The sequence below is a fragment of the Stegostoma tigrinum genome, chromosome 15 (assembly GCF_030684315.1).
Source record: "Stegostoma tigrinum isolate sSteTig4 chromosome 15, sSteTig4.hap1, whole genome shotgun sequence".
Taxonomy (NCBI): domain Eukaryota; kingdom Metazoa; phylum Chordata; class Chondrichthyes; order Orectolobiformes; family Stegostomatidae; genus Stegostoma; species Stegostoma tigrinum.
Genome location: NC_081368.1, coordinates 17,325,091 through 17,342,031, shown reverse-complemented (window position 1 = coordinate 17,342,031; position 16,941 = coordinate 17,325,091). Strand labels below are relative to the sequence as shown.

The following is a 16,941-nucleotide window of genomic DNA, read 5'->3' as shown; positions in this document are numbered from 1 at the left end:
TACCCTCACCAGGGATATGGATCTAGGGTTTAGAATGAGTGGCCAGGAACATATTAAAAGTCAATTCAATTGAGGCCGTCTCCAGCGACCAGGCAACATAGGAAGACCCTCATTGATTCGTTGGGTTGCGATGAATTCAGTATTGTACCATATGTAATATTTTGAACGCTGTCTAAAATAATAGTAAATATGTAACAAATCGATACCTGGGGGTGTGGAACATTACCGTGGAATTTTAATATATTTTCTGCGCTTATTTTTAAATATGCTTGATTCACTCACTCACTCACTCACACTCTTTTGATTGACGCAGCTATTTTGGCCAAACCCCAAGGTCTCAAAACGTAGCGTCAACACTTTCAATTGCCAGATGCAGTCAGTAGCAGAGGGAAGAGTCGGACTGCACGCTGCACTGGTATCGCAGTATGCAAACCTCAACTTGACAAAATGGTTGCAATGTGATGACTAAAATCGGATACAGCAAACAAGAAAAGGCTACAAAAGTTGAGCGCCGTGTGATATCGTCGAAGCAGGGAATAATTTATAATTCCAACGCAGCGAGTGAAATCAGACTGTCGGAGCCGCGCTGGGTTACTCAAGAGTGCAAAGCGGGACAGAAAAAAGTTTACGATTCTTTTTGCAGTGCCAGTTCTGTGGAAGTTCGCTGATGAATATACTTCACCTGTACTTTTGACAACAGTGGACAACTCAAACTGTACTTTGCATTGCGCTGTAAGTAAGTATTTCTGCAATTATCGATAAAGTGAACCACTTGATTAAAAAAAGTTCGATGTTAACTGGAGGTCGGCGAAAGCTTGCGACCACGACTCCAATCGCTCTCTTTACTGTCTCCTCTCGCAGCAGAATTGTCCAGTTCTCAATCCGCGACTCTCCTATTCCCGGGAATAATTTGTTTTTGTACTCTTGTCCGGGGCAGCAGAGAGGGATCGACACACTTGTTGGGGACGGCAAATCGTGTTGATTGTGCGTGACGACTTGCGGCCGCTTCAAAAATCGTTTCGAGCATAAACAGCAAAAAGCGAGCTGCGGGATCTGCCGTGAGAGAATGTTTCTGGAGATCCACACGGCGTTTCATCTAGTCAATGGGAACAGAGCTTGGATTCCAGAATCGAGCCCATAAAATAATACGTTTGTCATATCGCATCTGCTGGAATTGCAAGTGGGGGATCATAGTGCAATTGAAAATTAGAAGCTACCTATCACTGAGTTCAGTGTATCTTAAGTGTTGCCACTGCTTGCATTCGGGAAAAACCAGACACTGATATACACGATTATAGTGCAAAATATTTTATCACGGATGCATGACAAATTAAGGCGTAGTTAATATATGGGATTCTACGGTATTAATTTTTTTCTGACCTGAAATGAAAGGATTTAGCCCGTGATTTATTATATGGCCATGCGTGGTAAAAAGTAATGCCGGCAACTCCCAGCCGTTGCAATAAAACTGTGCACGTCGACTCATCTTTTCGAGAGCAACGATAAACTTATGAATGTAATTTGCAAGTGAAGAAGGAAAATGAAACAATTAAGGGGATATTGAGCAAACCCCCACTCTCAGTTTTCATTCTTGTAAATGCATTGTGGAAGTCAATAATCAAGGTTTGTGCTTTAGGCAACCCACCCCCCCCACTCCCCAAACGCCTGCCGGCAAGACAAGAACTAAAGTCAAGATTGTAAGAAATAATTTTGCACACTCTTGCAGCGACTCTCACTCCCACCTACACAATCGTAAGGAAACGCGAATGGAGACCCAGAGCCTTTATGGGAATTACAGCGCGCGGTCCGGACTCGAAGCAGGCGGAGGCGGCGTGCAGCGCCAGGGGGCGGCGTTCGAAAGCGTCTTCCACGCGGCGTGCGCGCGCGACCGCAGCCTGCAGCGCGTCTCCGAGCCGTCGGCGGGGGCGAGCGGGCCAGGTGCCCCTGAGCTGGCCGTGGCCACGCCTCGGGGACGCGCGGAATGCGAGGGCTTCGGCGCTTTTTACGAGGCCGCGTGCCGCCAGAGCGCCGCCATCTTGGGCCAGCAGCCAGACGAGGTGGCGGTTGGCGGCGGCCGAGGAGGTTACGGGCACTCGCCGTACATCGTGCGGACTCTCTTCAGCACCTCGGTCGATGTGTGCCCCGAGCGAGAGAAAGGCGACGGCTGCCGCTGCGATGGCCATGACTTCGAAGACCGCGAGCTGGCCGGGGACTACACCCCAGAGACGGAGTTCATCGGCAGTTGCTCTTACTCCCTTACCAACGACACAGCCCGGGAGCTTTGTAAGGCTGTCTCGGTTTCCATGGGCCTCCACATTGACAGCAATGAGCTGGGTGAACTACATTCTCCCTTTGGCCCTAACAGTAGCCAGAGTAAGAGAGACTGCATGTTCTCTTTCCCTTCCAATAACAGCAACACAGCGATCACCATAGATACTGCAATGGCAGTTCCCAGTGACGACCCGTGCCCTGGCTCTCAAAATATGAGGTTAGCCAGCAGACTGGAAGCTGGCAACGAGCTCGATCGAGGGCAACGTAGGGAGTCGGAAAACAGTGAGTATTCCACGGAGTACGACGTATCCCATTCAAGGAGAGAGTCCATTTGTAGAGGGTTAGTTGAAGACTCCACTGGTAATGAATGCGTCACTGGGGCTGAAGAAGCAAAATGCATTGGTGAAGAAAGTCAGACAGCTGATTATGCTGACAAGGATCATAAGCAGTGCCACTTTAACAGAGCATTACCGAGTGACTGTGAACGTGACCAACCTGACGAAAACACCTTGTACAACCTGTCAGACAGGGTTGGCTTGAGAACTACTGATAACTGTGACCTTAATAATGGCAATCCATGCCATACTCAGTTTGGTGCAGCTACAAACATTAAAATTAAAATAGAAGAGCCCCACACCATGGACAACCACAAAGCATTTTCTCCTCAGTACAGATATGTTGATTGCACAATGACACCACTTTATGGGTCCACGCCGTCTTGGCGTTATGTTGAAAAGGGGACTTTCGTGAATAACTTTGGTGGTTCTCCTGAATATCCAAGTAATGATTTAGCAGTTCAGGATAATATTATCACATCTGACTCATGGTACTCAAGTGGACAGCTAGATAGAGGGCCACATCCAGCCTCAGGCCATGTTAAAAATGAAATGGACAGCTGGATCGATGGATACTACAACATACGGTAAGTTGAAACCAATTGACTAACCAGATAAAGATAACGTATAATTGGATGCACAAATTTGCCAATTGAAAAAAGCTGAAGAGTGGATGTGAATTATAAGGTTAATTGATGCAGTTAACTGTGTTTTGGTATTTGGAAAACTATGAGGATAATAAAACTCTGAAGTGTGTTAGAGTCTGTAGTGACTACCATTACAGTATATTTTTAATTGTTTGATCTGCCAGCTGTCTCAGCAATATTTATGAAATATCCTTCGATGAGAATAATGCCTGAAATGCAATAAGCCATATCAAATTTCTTAGTATGTATGGAGGCTAGCATGGACATGTCACTCTCCTGGCAACATATTATGGAAGAAACGTATTGCAATTCTCAGTTGCCATTTTGCTTTAGTAAATTTAGCAAGGTGTAAACCTTGATTGGATCTAAGTACAGCAGTATAGAAGTAGGGGTTGCTAATGAATTCGTAGCTTGGCGTTTTTGTATATGTGGGAGATTTTTTTATACTGAATTGTATGCAATCAGAATGTTTTGACGTTTAGAAAATTTGTATCTAAATAGCTGGTATGTACAATAAAATCGAGGACAGCTGTACTGTAACTGGAACGAGCCCACAATCCCTTCTGAAAAGAATGTCTATCTTCTCTGTACAAAACTTTTCTTATTTTAAAGTAAGCAGTCGTGGTGCAAAGGTACAACATTTTGAAACTATTTCAGACATGGCCAGAACATTGTGCATTAAATTTGCGACAAGTTTTGGTACAGTGGTTTCATTATAAATTTTATTCATGGGACGCTGTGGTAAAAGATTCATGACCAAAAAAAACTGAAAGGGCACGATTGGGGGATCTTTTTATCAAAATCCAAATGCTCGAAATTTGATTGCTATAAGATGCTGATATTGCTTAGGCTGTTTTAACATAAGAAATGAAATGACTTATTTTGTTAACGTGCATTGATCAAAAGCAACAGCAGTAATGTGATGAAGTTTAGGTTTGTATTTATGGAGAGACACTAAAATTCAGAATCTTCTACTCAAGCGAAATTATCCACATCTGGTTAAAGAAGCAAGCAGAAGAGTCTGGCGTAGACATATGAACTTGACAAGTTCATTGAATTTTTGGATGACTCAATAGAAAGTAGATAATTGAATGTTGAGTATATGAATTTAAGGAAAATTTGGCTGATATCACATAGAAAATTACCAGAAACACGGAATGATGGAAAGGATAATAAAATGGATTAAGATGTGTTAGAAAGGAGAATACAAAGCAGGGGTTGAGGGCAGTTTTTGTTTTAGATTGGCTGGAAATTATACTTCAAAAAGTTCTGTTCTGACATAACATCGGTTCACGGTCTATAACAAGGATTTGGATATTTGCCTAGGGGAAATGTGAAAATTTTCAGTGATAAAAAAGCAGAAGCTAGAGCTCATTCTTTAAAAGACAAAGGGTATCGATAAGATTAAATGAACTAAAAGATTGTCGATGAAATTTAATACCAGTAGAAAAATACAGTTGTTACACTCTGAATAGAAATAGGCTTCGCATTGTGGCGCAGCAGGCAGATTAAGGAGTACAGTTTTGTAGCACATTGCAAGCAGCACCTTGTGTTCATAAGGCTGCAAAAATCCTAATGGAATTTTTGATTTTGTTAAAATGGTTTAGAATACAAAACCCAAAATGTAAATATGAAACTAATTAAAACCTTATAATATCTTAAGTAAAATACTGCATGCAGTTTTGTGTTAGAACATAGAACATTACAGCACAGTACAGGCCCTTCGGCTCTCAATGTTGTGCCGACCTGTCATACCGATCTCAAGCCCATCTAACCTACACTATTCCATGTAAGTCCATATGCTTATCCAATGATGACTTAAATGTACTTAAAGTTGGCGAATCTACTACCGTTCTACATCACAAAGAGATCCCATAGTAGCAATCAAGTTAAAAATGTCTTGGCTGCATTCAAAGATGAGCAAGAAAGCCTGTACCCTTCTTAATCACTACCATCTAAACAGATTAACTGATTATTCATTACTGTTTATGGGAATGAACTGCGCGTAAATTGTTTGCTGTATTTGCCTACAAAATAGCCCATACAGTAATTATTGGTATGTAAAGTTTTTTTGGGATGTTTCTGAATGCTTAAAAAACTCCACAAATGTAAATCCTTTGTTCTTTATATTTTGTTTGAACTACAATTCACGGTTACCTATTTTGAAGTAGGAAATTGTGTTCACAAGCAAGGATTATAGCAAATTGACCCTTTACCCTGCTTGTGAAAATAGGGGAAGGTTACATACGGCCAGGCATCATCAGAGGAGCAGGAAAGTCGCCGTTTTGGGTGTACATCCTTCATCAGGATGTATATTTGAAATGTCGATTTTCCTGCTCCTCTGATGCTGCCTGATCTGCTGTGAGCTCCACACTGTATTGACTCTGACTCCATTGTCAGCAGTTCTTGCTATCGCAGAAAAAGTTACGTCGTTAGTTGGATTGATGCATCTATGTGAAAGTGAAGGCACTTTTTTTTTAAGTACAATCCCAAACGGAAGTGGATAGATAGCAAAAAAAACTTCATTTTTGGTATATGGGAAAAAATTGTAGAATGAAATCCATTTTACTGACAGTTTTCCTGACCTTTTATTGTTAAAAAGTTAACATTTCAAACATAGAGGAACATTAAAACTTGTATTTAAATGAGTTGAAGTTTTGCATACAATTGAAAATTGGGCCTATTTTTCCTTTGGTTTTAGGATATAGATGAAGTAGGCGAGGCTGTATTTACTATCGTTCTTGATTATTCTGAGAGAGTGTAGTGAATGCTTTCCTTTAACCGCAGTAACCTTTGTAGGACACTAAGCTGTCGACATTGAAGGAGCAGCAATTTAGATCCAAGTCACTGTGGTGTGTGACTTGGAGGCTGTGATAACCCCTTTAAGGTCCATGGGTAATCACTAATTAATCTTTGTTTGGAGCTCATTTGAGTTCCCTAGTAAGCAAGCAATGACCTGTTCAGCTGGAATATATCACCTGAGTCCTATTTTTTTCAACCTGAGCCTGTCATACAGCAGACCCTGTCCCTGTAACGAGTTTTTCATGTAAATATTTAATTGGCTATTCAGGTGCTTTTACTTGCAGTGATTAATTGTTAAAACCAAAAGATCTCACGATGATTTGATAGTGAGAAAAATGTTCAGCTGTGTGTAGGAACACTTCTGGATATTTAAAAAAAAAGCAGGCCCAGACAGAAAAATGATAAAGCAGACACAAGGCAAAAAAAACCAACTAAGAAAACATTTTTTTTTAAAAAGGCAGATCCACAGATGGATCTACAGATCTGGGTGTCCTGGACTGGGACTGTCCTGCGTATGCTACAGATAGTAGTCGTAGTCTGGTGTTCAACAATACATGAGGATCCTTTCGAGTTAGGCTATCTGAATTACTACCTTGGTGACGAGTCAAGAAAAGTTTTGCAAAGCCCCTGTTTTCAAAAAGTCATTAAGTCTGTGATAGGGGCAAGATTTACATAGAGCGAGAGGCCCAATCTAAATACTTCAAGGTGCAACTGGTCCACTATGCCCTATGCACCTGAGTGGAAGCTGAGTTGAAATGTCTAGAGGAATTTGACATTGTGCTGAATAGGCCACGCCCATAGTCCCAGTTGTAAAACCTGACAATTCGATACACTTCTGTAGGAAATATAAGTTGACAATCAACAAGATTTTCCCACTTAGATACCCTATGCCATAAAGAAAGACTTCTTTGAAAAGCCGGCTGGGGGTTACATATTTTCTAAAATGAATATGAGACATGCCTACCACACACTGGCACTTAAGGGATATCCATGAAGTATGTATTACAGGTACTCACAAAGGACCGTATGAGTTCACTTACTTTCCCTTTGGGGTATATTTGACTGGCATCATCTTTCAAACATAATGGAAAACATTCTTCAAGGTGTGCCCAGAATGGCAAATCTAATTTGGGTGACATTTTAATCTCAGGACCTACAGAAAAGGAACAAAAGTTTGGAGGAAGACTTCATGATGCTTTTCTGTAACCGGCATTCAGTTAAAAAGGGAAAATGTGTTCCAGGTAAACAAGGCAGCGTACTTTGGCACAGAATCAACAAGGATGGATTACACCCTGTTGAAGAGAAGTTGAAAGCCCTAAAAAGAGGTCTGACTCCCAGGAACACTGCAGAGTCTAAGGTTTGTCTAGGTGTTAAAAATTACTCCGTTGTGATACAGTATGCGTAAGGACTGTTGGTGATGGGTCTCCAGGAATCGCAGGAATTATCCTTAAAGAAAATGGGAGTGGATTTGTACATGATCAAAACCAGGAAGAAGATCTGAAAATAAAAGAAAACATGTTACCACCTCTCATGAGAACCCTCCACAGAGGCGATTATTTCGACAGAGAATTAGCGAAGGACGTGCCACTGGAGGCCAGTTATAAGGTCACTGGACCTTAACTTTCTTGAGCTAGTCATTACCTGCCACTGGTTAGCTCATGCTTCAAGCATGCTTTCTCACTATAGTTGTAAGTGAACACTGTTGAATCATCAGTCATCAGTCGTACTGCTGAATTTATTACAGGGAGATCATTGGTGAATGAACTGAAGATGTTTGAGGTGAATGTGTTTCCTTGAGCAAGTAATAATGATTGCCCTTTACCAATTTAGCCATTTTATCCATCTCATCTTTGATTCAGTAGCAGTAGGAATTTTTGTTCTCATTGACTTCAGCTTTGCTAGGCTCAGTGTTGCTATTTTAGGTCAAATGCTGCCTTGATGTTGGAGATAGATATTTTGTGTTTGGATTCAATTCAGTAGGAAAAACTGGCATTTTCATGTCTCTTAACTAAACTTGTTTATGTGTTTTTAATTTTATGATTGGCATATGACTGTCCCATTCAATTGCGTAGAAATGTAAAATAATAGAAATGTTAATGGACTAAACCTTGAATACAAAATAATGGAGATGTTAGTAATACGGCGATTATTTGTTCACAAAGTAAAAAACAGAAAATGCTGGAGAAATTCAACAGTTCTGGAAGCATCTGTGGAGAGAGAAACAATTTTTTGAGTTTGAACAGTTATTTGACTCAGAAAATTAACTTTGTTTCCACAGATGCTGTCAGACTTGCTGAATTTGTTCAGCATTTTCTGTTTTTTCTGTGCTTCAGATTTCCAGCATCCGCAGTATTTTGCATTTAATATTTGTTCATGGATGGTTCCACAATGTCTGATGAGGAACGTATGCATATTAATGCAAATATCCAAAGATTGCTGTTCTACTAATAGCTTCACAAAATTAGCTTGTTGAGGTTGGTCAAGACGTTGGCGAGGCTTCTTCTGGAGTACTGTATACAGTTCTGGTCACCCTGTTATGTTAGGATATCACTAAACTGGGGACAGTTCAGAAAAGATTTACCACGATATTGCTGGAACTGAGGGTTTCAATTATGAAAATAGGCTGGATAGGCTGGGACTTCTTTCGCTGGACCGTGTAAGGTTGAGGAGTGACCTTTTTGAGGTTTATAAAATTATGGGAGCATAGATAAATTGAATGATCAATGTCTTTTCCCTGAGGTGGGCGGGTCAAAGCTAGGGCACATATTCTTAAGGTGAGAGGAGAAAGATTTAGAAAGGACATGAGAGGCAACTTTTTTTTACAGAGTGAGATAACTAGGTGTAGAGCTGGAGGAACACAGCAGGCCTAGCAGCATCAGAGGAGCAGACAAGCTGGCGTTTTGGGTCTAGACCCTTTCTCACAGTGGTTTGTGTGTAGAATGAGCTGTTAATGAAAAAGGTGGATAGAGGGACACTTACAACATTTAAAAGACAATTGGATAAGTTCATGAGTATGAAAGGTTTAAAAGGATATGGGCCAAGCACAGGCAGGTGCGAAGAGTTTAGTTTGGGAACATGGTTGACATGGACTGGTTGGTCCAAAGGGTCTATTTTCCATGCTGTATGACTCAATCAGATTGCTGTCTCCCTCAATGTGAAATGCATTTCATGGCATGATGTTGCCATATTTGCATTTATAGATATGAATTACATCATCCACAAATATTTGGTGTTTATAATTACATGTATAAGCATCTTTTAACCATGTAATTAGATAAGTGATTATCAAGCAATCTCTTTGGTATTGACAACTAACAACAGAATTACAAGTGTGAAATCACACTTCTTCAGTCTGTTGTGAACTTTGGGGAGATTTAAAAAAAGGTCAAATTTTAATATTTTTTCTAATTTCTCCTTTTTGTCTTGTCACTCCCTTAATCCAAATATTCTCTTTCTATATTTATTTATTTTTCAGTATTCAATATGACATTAAATCATCCTTTCTCAGTCAATTATCTGGTTATTTCCCAAGACTTAAAGCTTATTGGCTATTGAATTGTCCTTTTGGTTGTTGGATCAATTGGAACCTAGATGTCCCGTTTTCTTCATTGTGTTTTGTGTTGAAGAGTGAATGGACAGTCTGCATGATTTTAGATGCCCACTACACCAAAGTCTGGGACATTACCCATCACCAATGGCACAATTTTGTAGGGATCTGAGTGATGTGGATATAATGAGATGTGTGGAGGAATTGGATGAGAAGTCCATCAAGGCCCACTTCGATATCAAGATCCTCTCGTTCCATCTTTTCATACATTTCACAATCATTGTGAGAATATTCTCCCTAGGCAGCAGTGACGTGCCAATAGACAAAGATTAATGCTTGTTAAATGCCTTGTTAACATCATAAGATGTTTCATTGGTATTCAGCCTCATCATTGCAAACTACTCAAGTAAGCTCGATGTCAGGAAGATGTGATAAGGAAATCTGAATGGGTACCTGGCCAATTCACCTTGCTGGTTGCTCCTCCCTGCTGTCTGCAACCAAACTGCAACCCAGGGCATGATTAACACACACCAGCCAAATGCACTTCTCCTTATTGGCATTTGGCATCTGCCAACCTATCCTGATTATACTGGCACTTCTGCTAGCAGTGTGCTCTGAAAGGACAGACTTGCATTTTAAGGCACACCAGTAGCTAGCATTGAAAGGCTGCAGTGGAGATATTTTGTGCACAGTGACAGGCACACAGCTAGTTCACTGGATCAAGCTTCTTGGGAATGTTTGCTTTCAGTCTTAGCAATTGCTTACTTATCACCTTCCCGCATGCTTCTAGTATCCCTGCCTTGATCTGACTTGTCAGTAGTCACAAAAACAGGCAGCTAACATTGCTTCTGAGCAGACTACAGTCTGGAGAGCTCACATCTTTCAATAAGGTAGTGTGCTTTGTCAGTCTCCCATCTGTTTCATATGTCAGTAGCCTATGCAGCAAACACACTGCATGTAAGACAAGCAGTCACCAGTGTCTCAAAGCCTCAGGGAAGTAGTTTTCATTGAAGTCCATGGGAGAACCCATCAGTTGGAGGCCAAGGCACAGTAAATCAAGGACAGCTTTCCATACCTGTCTGGGAAATTGGTCATGGTCAGGCATCTGGTTGGGGTTCTATTGGTCAGGGGCCTGCACTCCTGCAGTCCAGGGTTTGGATGATGGTCAGTCCATTGACTTTGTATCAGCAAGTCCGCTGTGGATAGGAAGGGCGGATGCAGTCAGTGAGATATTCATGTACCAGACAACTTGGTTGAGGTATTCCAGTCATCTCTGTCAGTGCTGTGGGCCATGGTCAGCCTATGTGACACACAGTCTGGCAGAGTGAGAAGGTTGTTGACCTTCTTTCTTCATTGTTGAACATACCTTCACATCCCGAAACTGACACTAACCCAGATGGCAACTTCAGACCACGCTGACAGAGACTGGTGGTACAACCTCCACTGCCAGTCCTTTTAGAAGAATAAACCTCTCATTTACAGCTCCCTATCCACCAGGGCCTCCAGGCTCCTGTCAGAAAATGCATTGCCATCTTCTGATCTCAGTCATGTTCAGATTCTGTCTGACAATGAGCTGAGCACCTTTGGAGTGCTAGTGTTCATCCAGATGTACAAAGGGCTTTTAAAGATGGCATGAGCAAGAATGATGATAGTCTTTGGGTGGACATTCACTGAGTGCCAAGTTGTTATGGGAATGGTACGTGGTAAGATAGGGCTGAAATAAGAGTGAGAGATGCCATAGGGACCAGGAGATAAGTAAAGCCTTGCGTTTTGTAAGGTAAGGCGTAGAAACTTGCTAGTTTTTGTGGCTGCAAAACTCTCAAAAAATTTGACGTACCTCGAATACAGCCAAAAAAAGCAAATTCTGCCTTGTGTCTTCTACTTGCCACTGATGTAACCCAGTGATAAATCTTAAAAATCACAAGGAATAATTCTTTTTAAAATAATTTGATGTCAAATATGGATGGGTGATAAATGCTGCTTTGCCAATGAAAAAAGAAAATAAAGATTAAAAAATGTTAAGCTGGCAGCTGTTTTTCTCTTATCTGGTAAAAGCTTTCACCCATCGTTGGAACCATTATTTTTTGCTGGCTGTTAGGTCTTGCTTGTCAATGTCTCAGGAGGGGTGGAAATTAGATGGAACTGAAGCTGTGTTTTTATAGGTTATATTATCCCAAGTTGTTTCATCATGTGTAAAATGTTGTAATTATATATTTTTGGTGCCTGTCTTTACACAGTGGCTCTCCCTCCCTGATTTATTTGCAATCTTAATGTTGAAGAGATTGTCTCTAGCATCTGAAGTTGCTTTCAGGACTAGATCTCTTGGAGTTCTTGTCTCTCATCCTGGCTAATTGTCTACCTTCTGTAGCTGGATTATGATTTTCCATGAAACAACCAATACCAGAAAAGAGACCATGCAGGATACAGTGATGGAGTGTTTAACACCCGAATAGTGGCATGTGAAATTTGGTTATGTTTTCATTATTCAGAAATTACCTTCTTTACATAATGCCCAGTATATTAGGAAGGATAAAACATCTCTATCTGTGTATATGGCAGTATAGTATAAACACTCATTTTCACCACTACCTGAGGTCTGTGGGACGGCGTGGTGGCTCAGTGGTTAGCACTGCTGCCTCACAGTGCCAGAGGCCCAGGTTTGATTCCAGCCTTGAGCAACTGTCTATGTGGAGTTTGCATGTGTTCCCCATGTCTGTGTGGGTTTCCTCCCACAATCCAAAGATGTGCAGATTGGGTGGGTTGACCATGCTAAAAATTGCCCTGCAACATTCATGGGATGTGCAGGCTACATGGAGTTAGAGATAATGGGAACTGCAGATGCTGGAGAATTCCAAGATAATAAAATGTGAGGCTGGATGAACACAGCAGGCCAAGCAGCATCTCAGGAGCACAAAAGCTGACGTTTCGGGCCTAGACCCTTCATCAGAGAGGGGGATGGGGAGAGGGAACTGGAATAAATAGGGAGAGAGGGGGAGGCGGACCGAAGATGGAGAGTAAAGAAGATAGGTGGAGAGAGTATAGGTGGGGAGGTAGGGAGGGGATAGGTCAGTCCAGGGAAGACGGACAGGTCAGGGAGGTGGGATGAGGTTAGTAGGTAGATGGGGGTGCGGCTTGGGGTGGGAGGAAGGGATGGGTGAGAGGAAGAACCGGTTAGGGAGGCAGAGACAGGTTTGACTGGTTTTGGGATGCAGTGGGTGGGGGGGAAGAGCTGGGCTGGTTGTGTGGTGTAGTGGGGGGAGGGGACGAACTGGGCTGGTTTAGGGATGCAGTTGGGGAAGGGGAGATTTTGAAACTGGTGAAGTCCACATTGATACCATTAGGCTGCAGGGTTCCCAGGCAGAATATGAGTTGCCGTTCCTGCAACCTTCGGGTGGCATCATTGTGGCACTGCAGGAGGCCCATGATGGACATGCCATCTAAAGAATGGGAGGGGGAGTGGAAATGGTTTGCGACTGGGAGTTGCAGTTGTTTGTTGCGAACTGAGCGGAGGTGTTCTGCAAAGCGGTCTCCAAGCCTCCGCTTGGTTTCCCCAATGTAGAGGAAGCCCCACCGGGTACAGTGGATGCAGTATACCACATTGGCAGATGTGCAGGTGAACCTCTGCTTAATGTGGAATGTCATCTTGGGGCCTGGGATGGGGGTGAGGGAGGAGGTGTGGGGGCAAGTGTAGCACTTCCTGCGGTTGCAGGGGAAGGTACCGAGTGTGGTGGGGTTGGAGGGCAGTGTGGAGCGAACAAGGGAGCCACGGAGAGAGTGGTCTCTCCGGAAAGCAGACAGGGGTGGGGATGGAAAAATGTCTTGGGTGGTGGGGTCGGATTGTAAATGGCGGAAGTGTCGGAGGATGATGCGTCGTATCCGGAGGTTGGTAGGGTGGTGTGTGAGAACGAGTGGGATCCTCTTTGGGCGGTTGTGGCGGGGGCGGGGTGTGAGGGATGTGTTGCGGGAAATACGGGAGACGCGGTCAAGGGCGTTCTCGATCACTGTGGGGGGAAAGTTGCGGTCCTTGAAGAACTTCGACATCTGGGATGTGCGGGAGTGGCATGTCTTATCGTGGGAGCAGATGCGGCGGAGGCGGAGGAATTGGGAATAGGGGATGGAATTTTTGCAGGAGGGTGGGTGGGAGGAGGTGTATTCTAGGTAGCTGTGGGAGATGGTGGGCTTGAAATGGACATCAGTTACAAGCTGGTTGCCTGAGGTGGAGACTGAGAGGTCCAGGAAGGTGAGGGATCTGCTAGAGATGGCCCAGGTGAACTGAAGGTTGGGGTGGAAGGTGTTGGTGAAGTGGATGAACTGTTCGAGCTCCTCTGGGGAGCAAGAGGCGGCGCCGATACAGCCATCAATATACCTGGGCCATCTCCGGCACATCCCTCACCTTCCTGGACCTCTCAGTCTCCATCTCAGGCAACCAGCTTGTAACTGATGTCCATTTCAAGCCCACCGACTCCCACAGCTACCTAGAATACACCTCCTCCCACCCACCCTCCTGCAAAATTTCCATCCCCTATTTCCAATTCCTCCGCCTCCGCCGCAACTGCTCCCACGATAAGACATTCCACTCCCGCACATCCCAGATGTCCAAGTTCTTAAAGGACCGCAACTTTCCCCCCACAGTGATCGAGAACGCCCTTGACCACGTCTCCCGTATTTCCCGCAACACTTCCCTCACACCCCGCCCCCGCCACAACCGCCCAAAGAGGATCCCACTCGTTCTCACACACCACCCTACCAACCTCCGGATACGACGCATCATCCTCCGACACTTCCGCCATTTACAATCCGACCCCACCACCCAAGACATTTTTCCATCCCCACCCCTGTCTGCTTTCCGGAGAGACCACTCTCTCCGTGATTCTCTTGTTCGCTCCACACTGCCCTCCAACCCCACCACACCCGGCACCTTCCCCTGCAACCGCAGGAAATGCTACACTTGCCCCCACACCTCCTCCCTCACCCCTATCCCAGGCCCCAAGATGACATTCCACATTAAGCAGAGGTTCACCTGCACATCTGCCAATGTGGTATACTGCATCCACTGTACCCGGTGTGGCTTCCTCTACATTGGGGAAACCAAGCGGAGGCTTCTGCAGAACACCTCCGCTCAGTTCGCAACAAACAACTGCACCTCCCAGTCGCAAACCCTTTCCACTCCCCCTCCCATTCTTTAGATGACATGTCCATCATGGGCCTCCTGCAGTGCCACAATGATGCCACCCGAAGGTTGCAGGAACAGCAACTCATATTCTGCCTGGGAACCCTGCAGCCTAATGGTATCAATGTGGACTTCACCAGTTTCAAAATCTCCCCTTCCCCAACTGCATCCCTAAACCAGCCCAGTTCGTCCCCTCCCCCCACTGCACCACACAACCAGCCCAGCTCTTTCCCTCCACCCACTGCATCCCAATACCAGTCCAACCTGTCTCTGCCTCCCTAACCGGTTCTTCCTCTCACCCATCCCTTCCTCCCACCCCAAGCCGCACCCCCATCTACCTACTAACCTCATCCCACCTCCCTGACCTGTCCGTCTTCCCTGGACTGACCTATCCCCTCCCTACCTCCCCACCTATACTCTCTCCACCTATCTTCTTTACTCTCCATCTTCGGTCCGCCTCCCCCTCTCTCCCTATTTATTCCAGTTCCCTCTCCCCATCCCCCTCTCTGATGAAGGGTCTAGGCCCGAAACGTCAGCTTTTGTGCTCCTGAGATGCTGCTTGGCCTGCTGTGTTCATCCAGCCTCACATTTTATTACATGGAGTTAGCCCTGGCTAAAAACCCCACAGGGGTTACAGGAATGAAGTGCGTCCGAGTGGGATATTCTTTGAAGTTCCAGTGCAGACTTGATTGGCTGAATGGCCTCTTTGTTCACTGTAGGGATCCTACATATATAATGGGGCAGAAGGAAGCAGCTTTTCTTCACTTGCCTTTGAATGTGAATTCAAGTCTGGTAGAAATGTTGTTTATATACCTTCCCTAATCAGTGCAATTAGTTTGAATTTGCTACACAAACTAACTCCAGCCATTAGCTAAGTTCTTATTTTTGCTACAATGTTTGGAAAATTAATTCCTGGCTTAAAACTATGTTTGAATATACAGATCAGAGAAATTGCACCAAAATTAAACTTAACAACCAGTTAGGTTATGCCAGTGAGTGAATCTGAAATTATCACTGAGAAGGAAGTGTTGAAAGTATTTGTTCCGTAATATTGGTAAAATGATTATTTGCATGAGATGTTATATGTTTATTGAGTTTTATTTTCTGCTAAAATTAATAAAAAGCATTTTGCCCCACTATGCGATCTGAACGATTTGCAATATGGTGTTTCAAGACTTGCTGCTGAGTCTGCAAATGATGTAAAAATGTCTGCCTGTTTGATTTCCTGGCACCCTATACATTTTCTGCTGTCTAGACATGGTGGCAAGAGATACCTGCCATCCATGAAACTCAAATCACGTTTAAGTTCCTTTGATGTAGTTTTGTACCCTTTTAAAGACACCTGCTGTTTATTGGTCAGAGAAACATTTGAATGAAAACAATTTTGGCTTGTCTGGAACTGGGGATGCTCCTTGCTACTGTGAGTAAGTAAACACTGCCAGAAGGTTAAATGCAACAGACATTGACTCCCCACACCCCCAAGATGCATGCCAATCATTGAGAGATGAAGGTTGGGATCGGAAAAGGTTTAGGTAATTAACTATGGATGTGAGAAGCACTAACTTAACGTACAGTCTTTATTAAAAAATAATTGCAGTCACTGATACATTTACAGGTTGTATATTTTATAACTGCAAGTTTTTCATGTTGGAACTTCATGCTGGTTTATTTATGAAATAATCTATCTGTGCGCTAAACTTATTAAAACATTACATTTTAGTCCAAAGTAGTCATCAAAAGTTGGGTGGAGACTTCCTGCAGTGTCTAACTACTTAGGCTGTCATTTATTGTTGAATTACTTACACATAAGAAAAATATAAGTTGTCTGAAAGAGGAATTTTAAGATATCATTTTGTTACCTGCATACCCACTTTCATCTTCAGTACAGACAGTAATAATGGTTCGATTTATTTATGGATTTTCTTTGTTCATTGATGTGATGTGGCATCACTGGCTGTGCCAGCATTTATTTCCCAACCCTAATTGCCCATGAGCAATTATGAGTCAACAATGTTTCTGTAGGTCTGGACTCACCCATGTAGATGAGATCAGGTGTAGATGGCGGATTTCCTTCACTAAAGGACATCAGTGAACCGAATGCGACTTTTACTACAACTGGGTTCTTTTAGTTGAATTCTAATTTCACCATCTGCCACAGTAGAATTCAAA

The 16,941-nt window shown here is 43.4% G+C and overlaps 1 protein-coding gene across 9 annotated transcripts in view; it reads left to right on the top strand.

Annotated features, from left to right (window-relative positions):
• The first annotated feature begins 362 nt into the window (after nucleotides 1–362).
• The window catches only part of ar (androgen receptor), a 206,923-nt gene continuing 190,344 nt past the window's right edge, over nucleotides 363–16,941 (top strand). For 4 of the 9 annotated variants that reach the window (XM_048544316.2, XM_048544314.2, XM_048544315.2 and 1 more), the window contains exon 1: nucleotides 363–3,193. In XM_048544316.2, the coding sequence (XP_048400273.1) occupies nucleotides 1,767–3,193 (1,427 nt within the window). In that variant the 5' untranslated portion in view covers nucleotides 363–1,766. The remainder of the gene's footprint in view (nucleotides 3,194–16,941) is intronic. The other 5 variants (XM_048544313.2, XM_048544312.2, XM_048544310.2 and 2 more) reach the window with 5 other exon arrangements.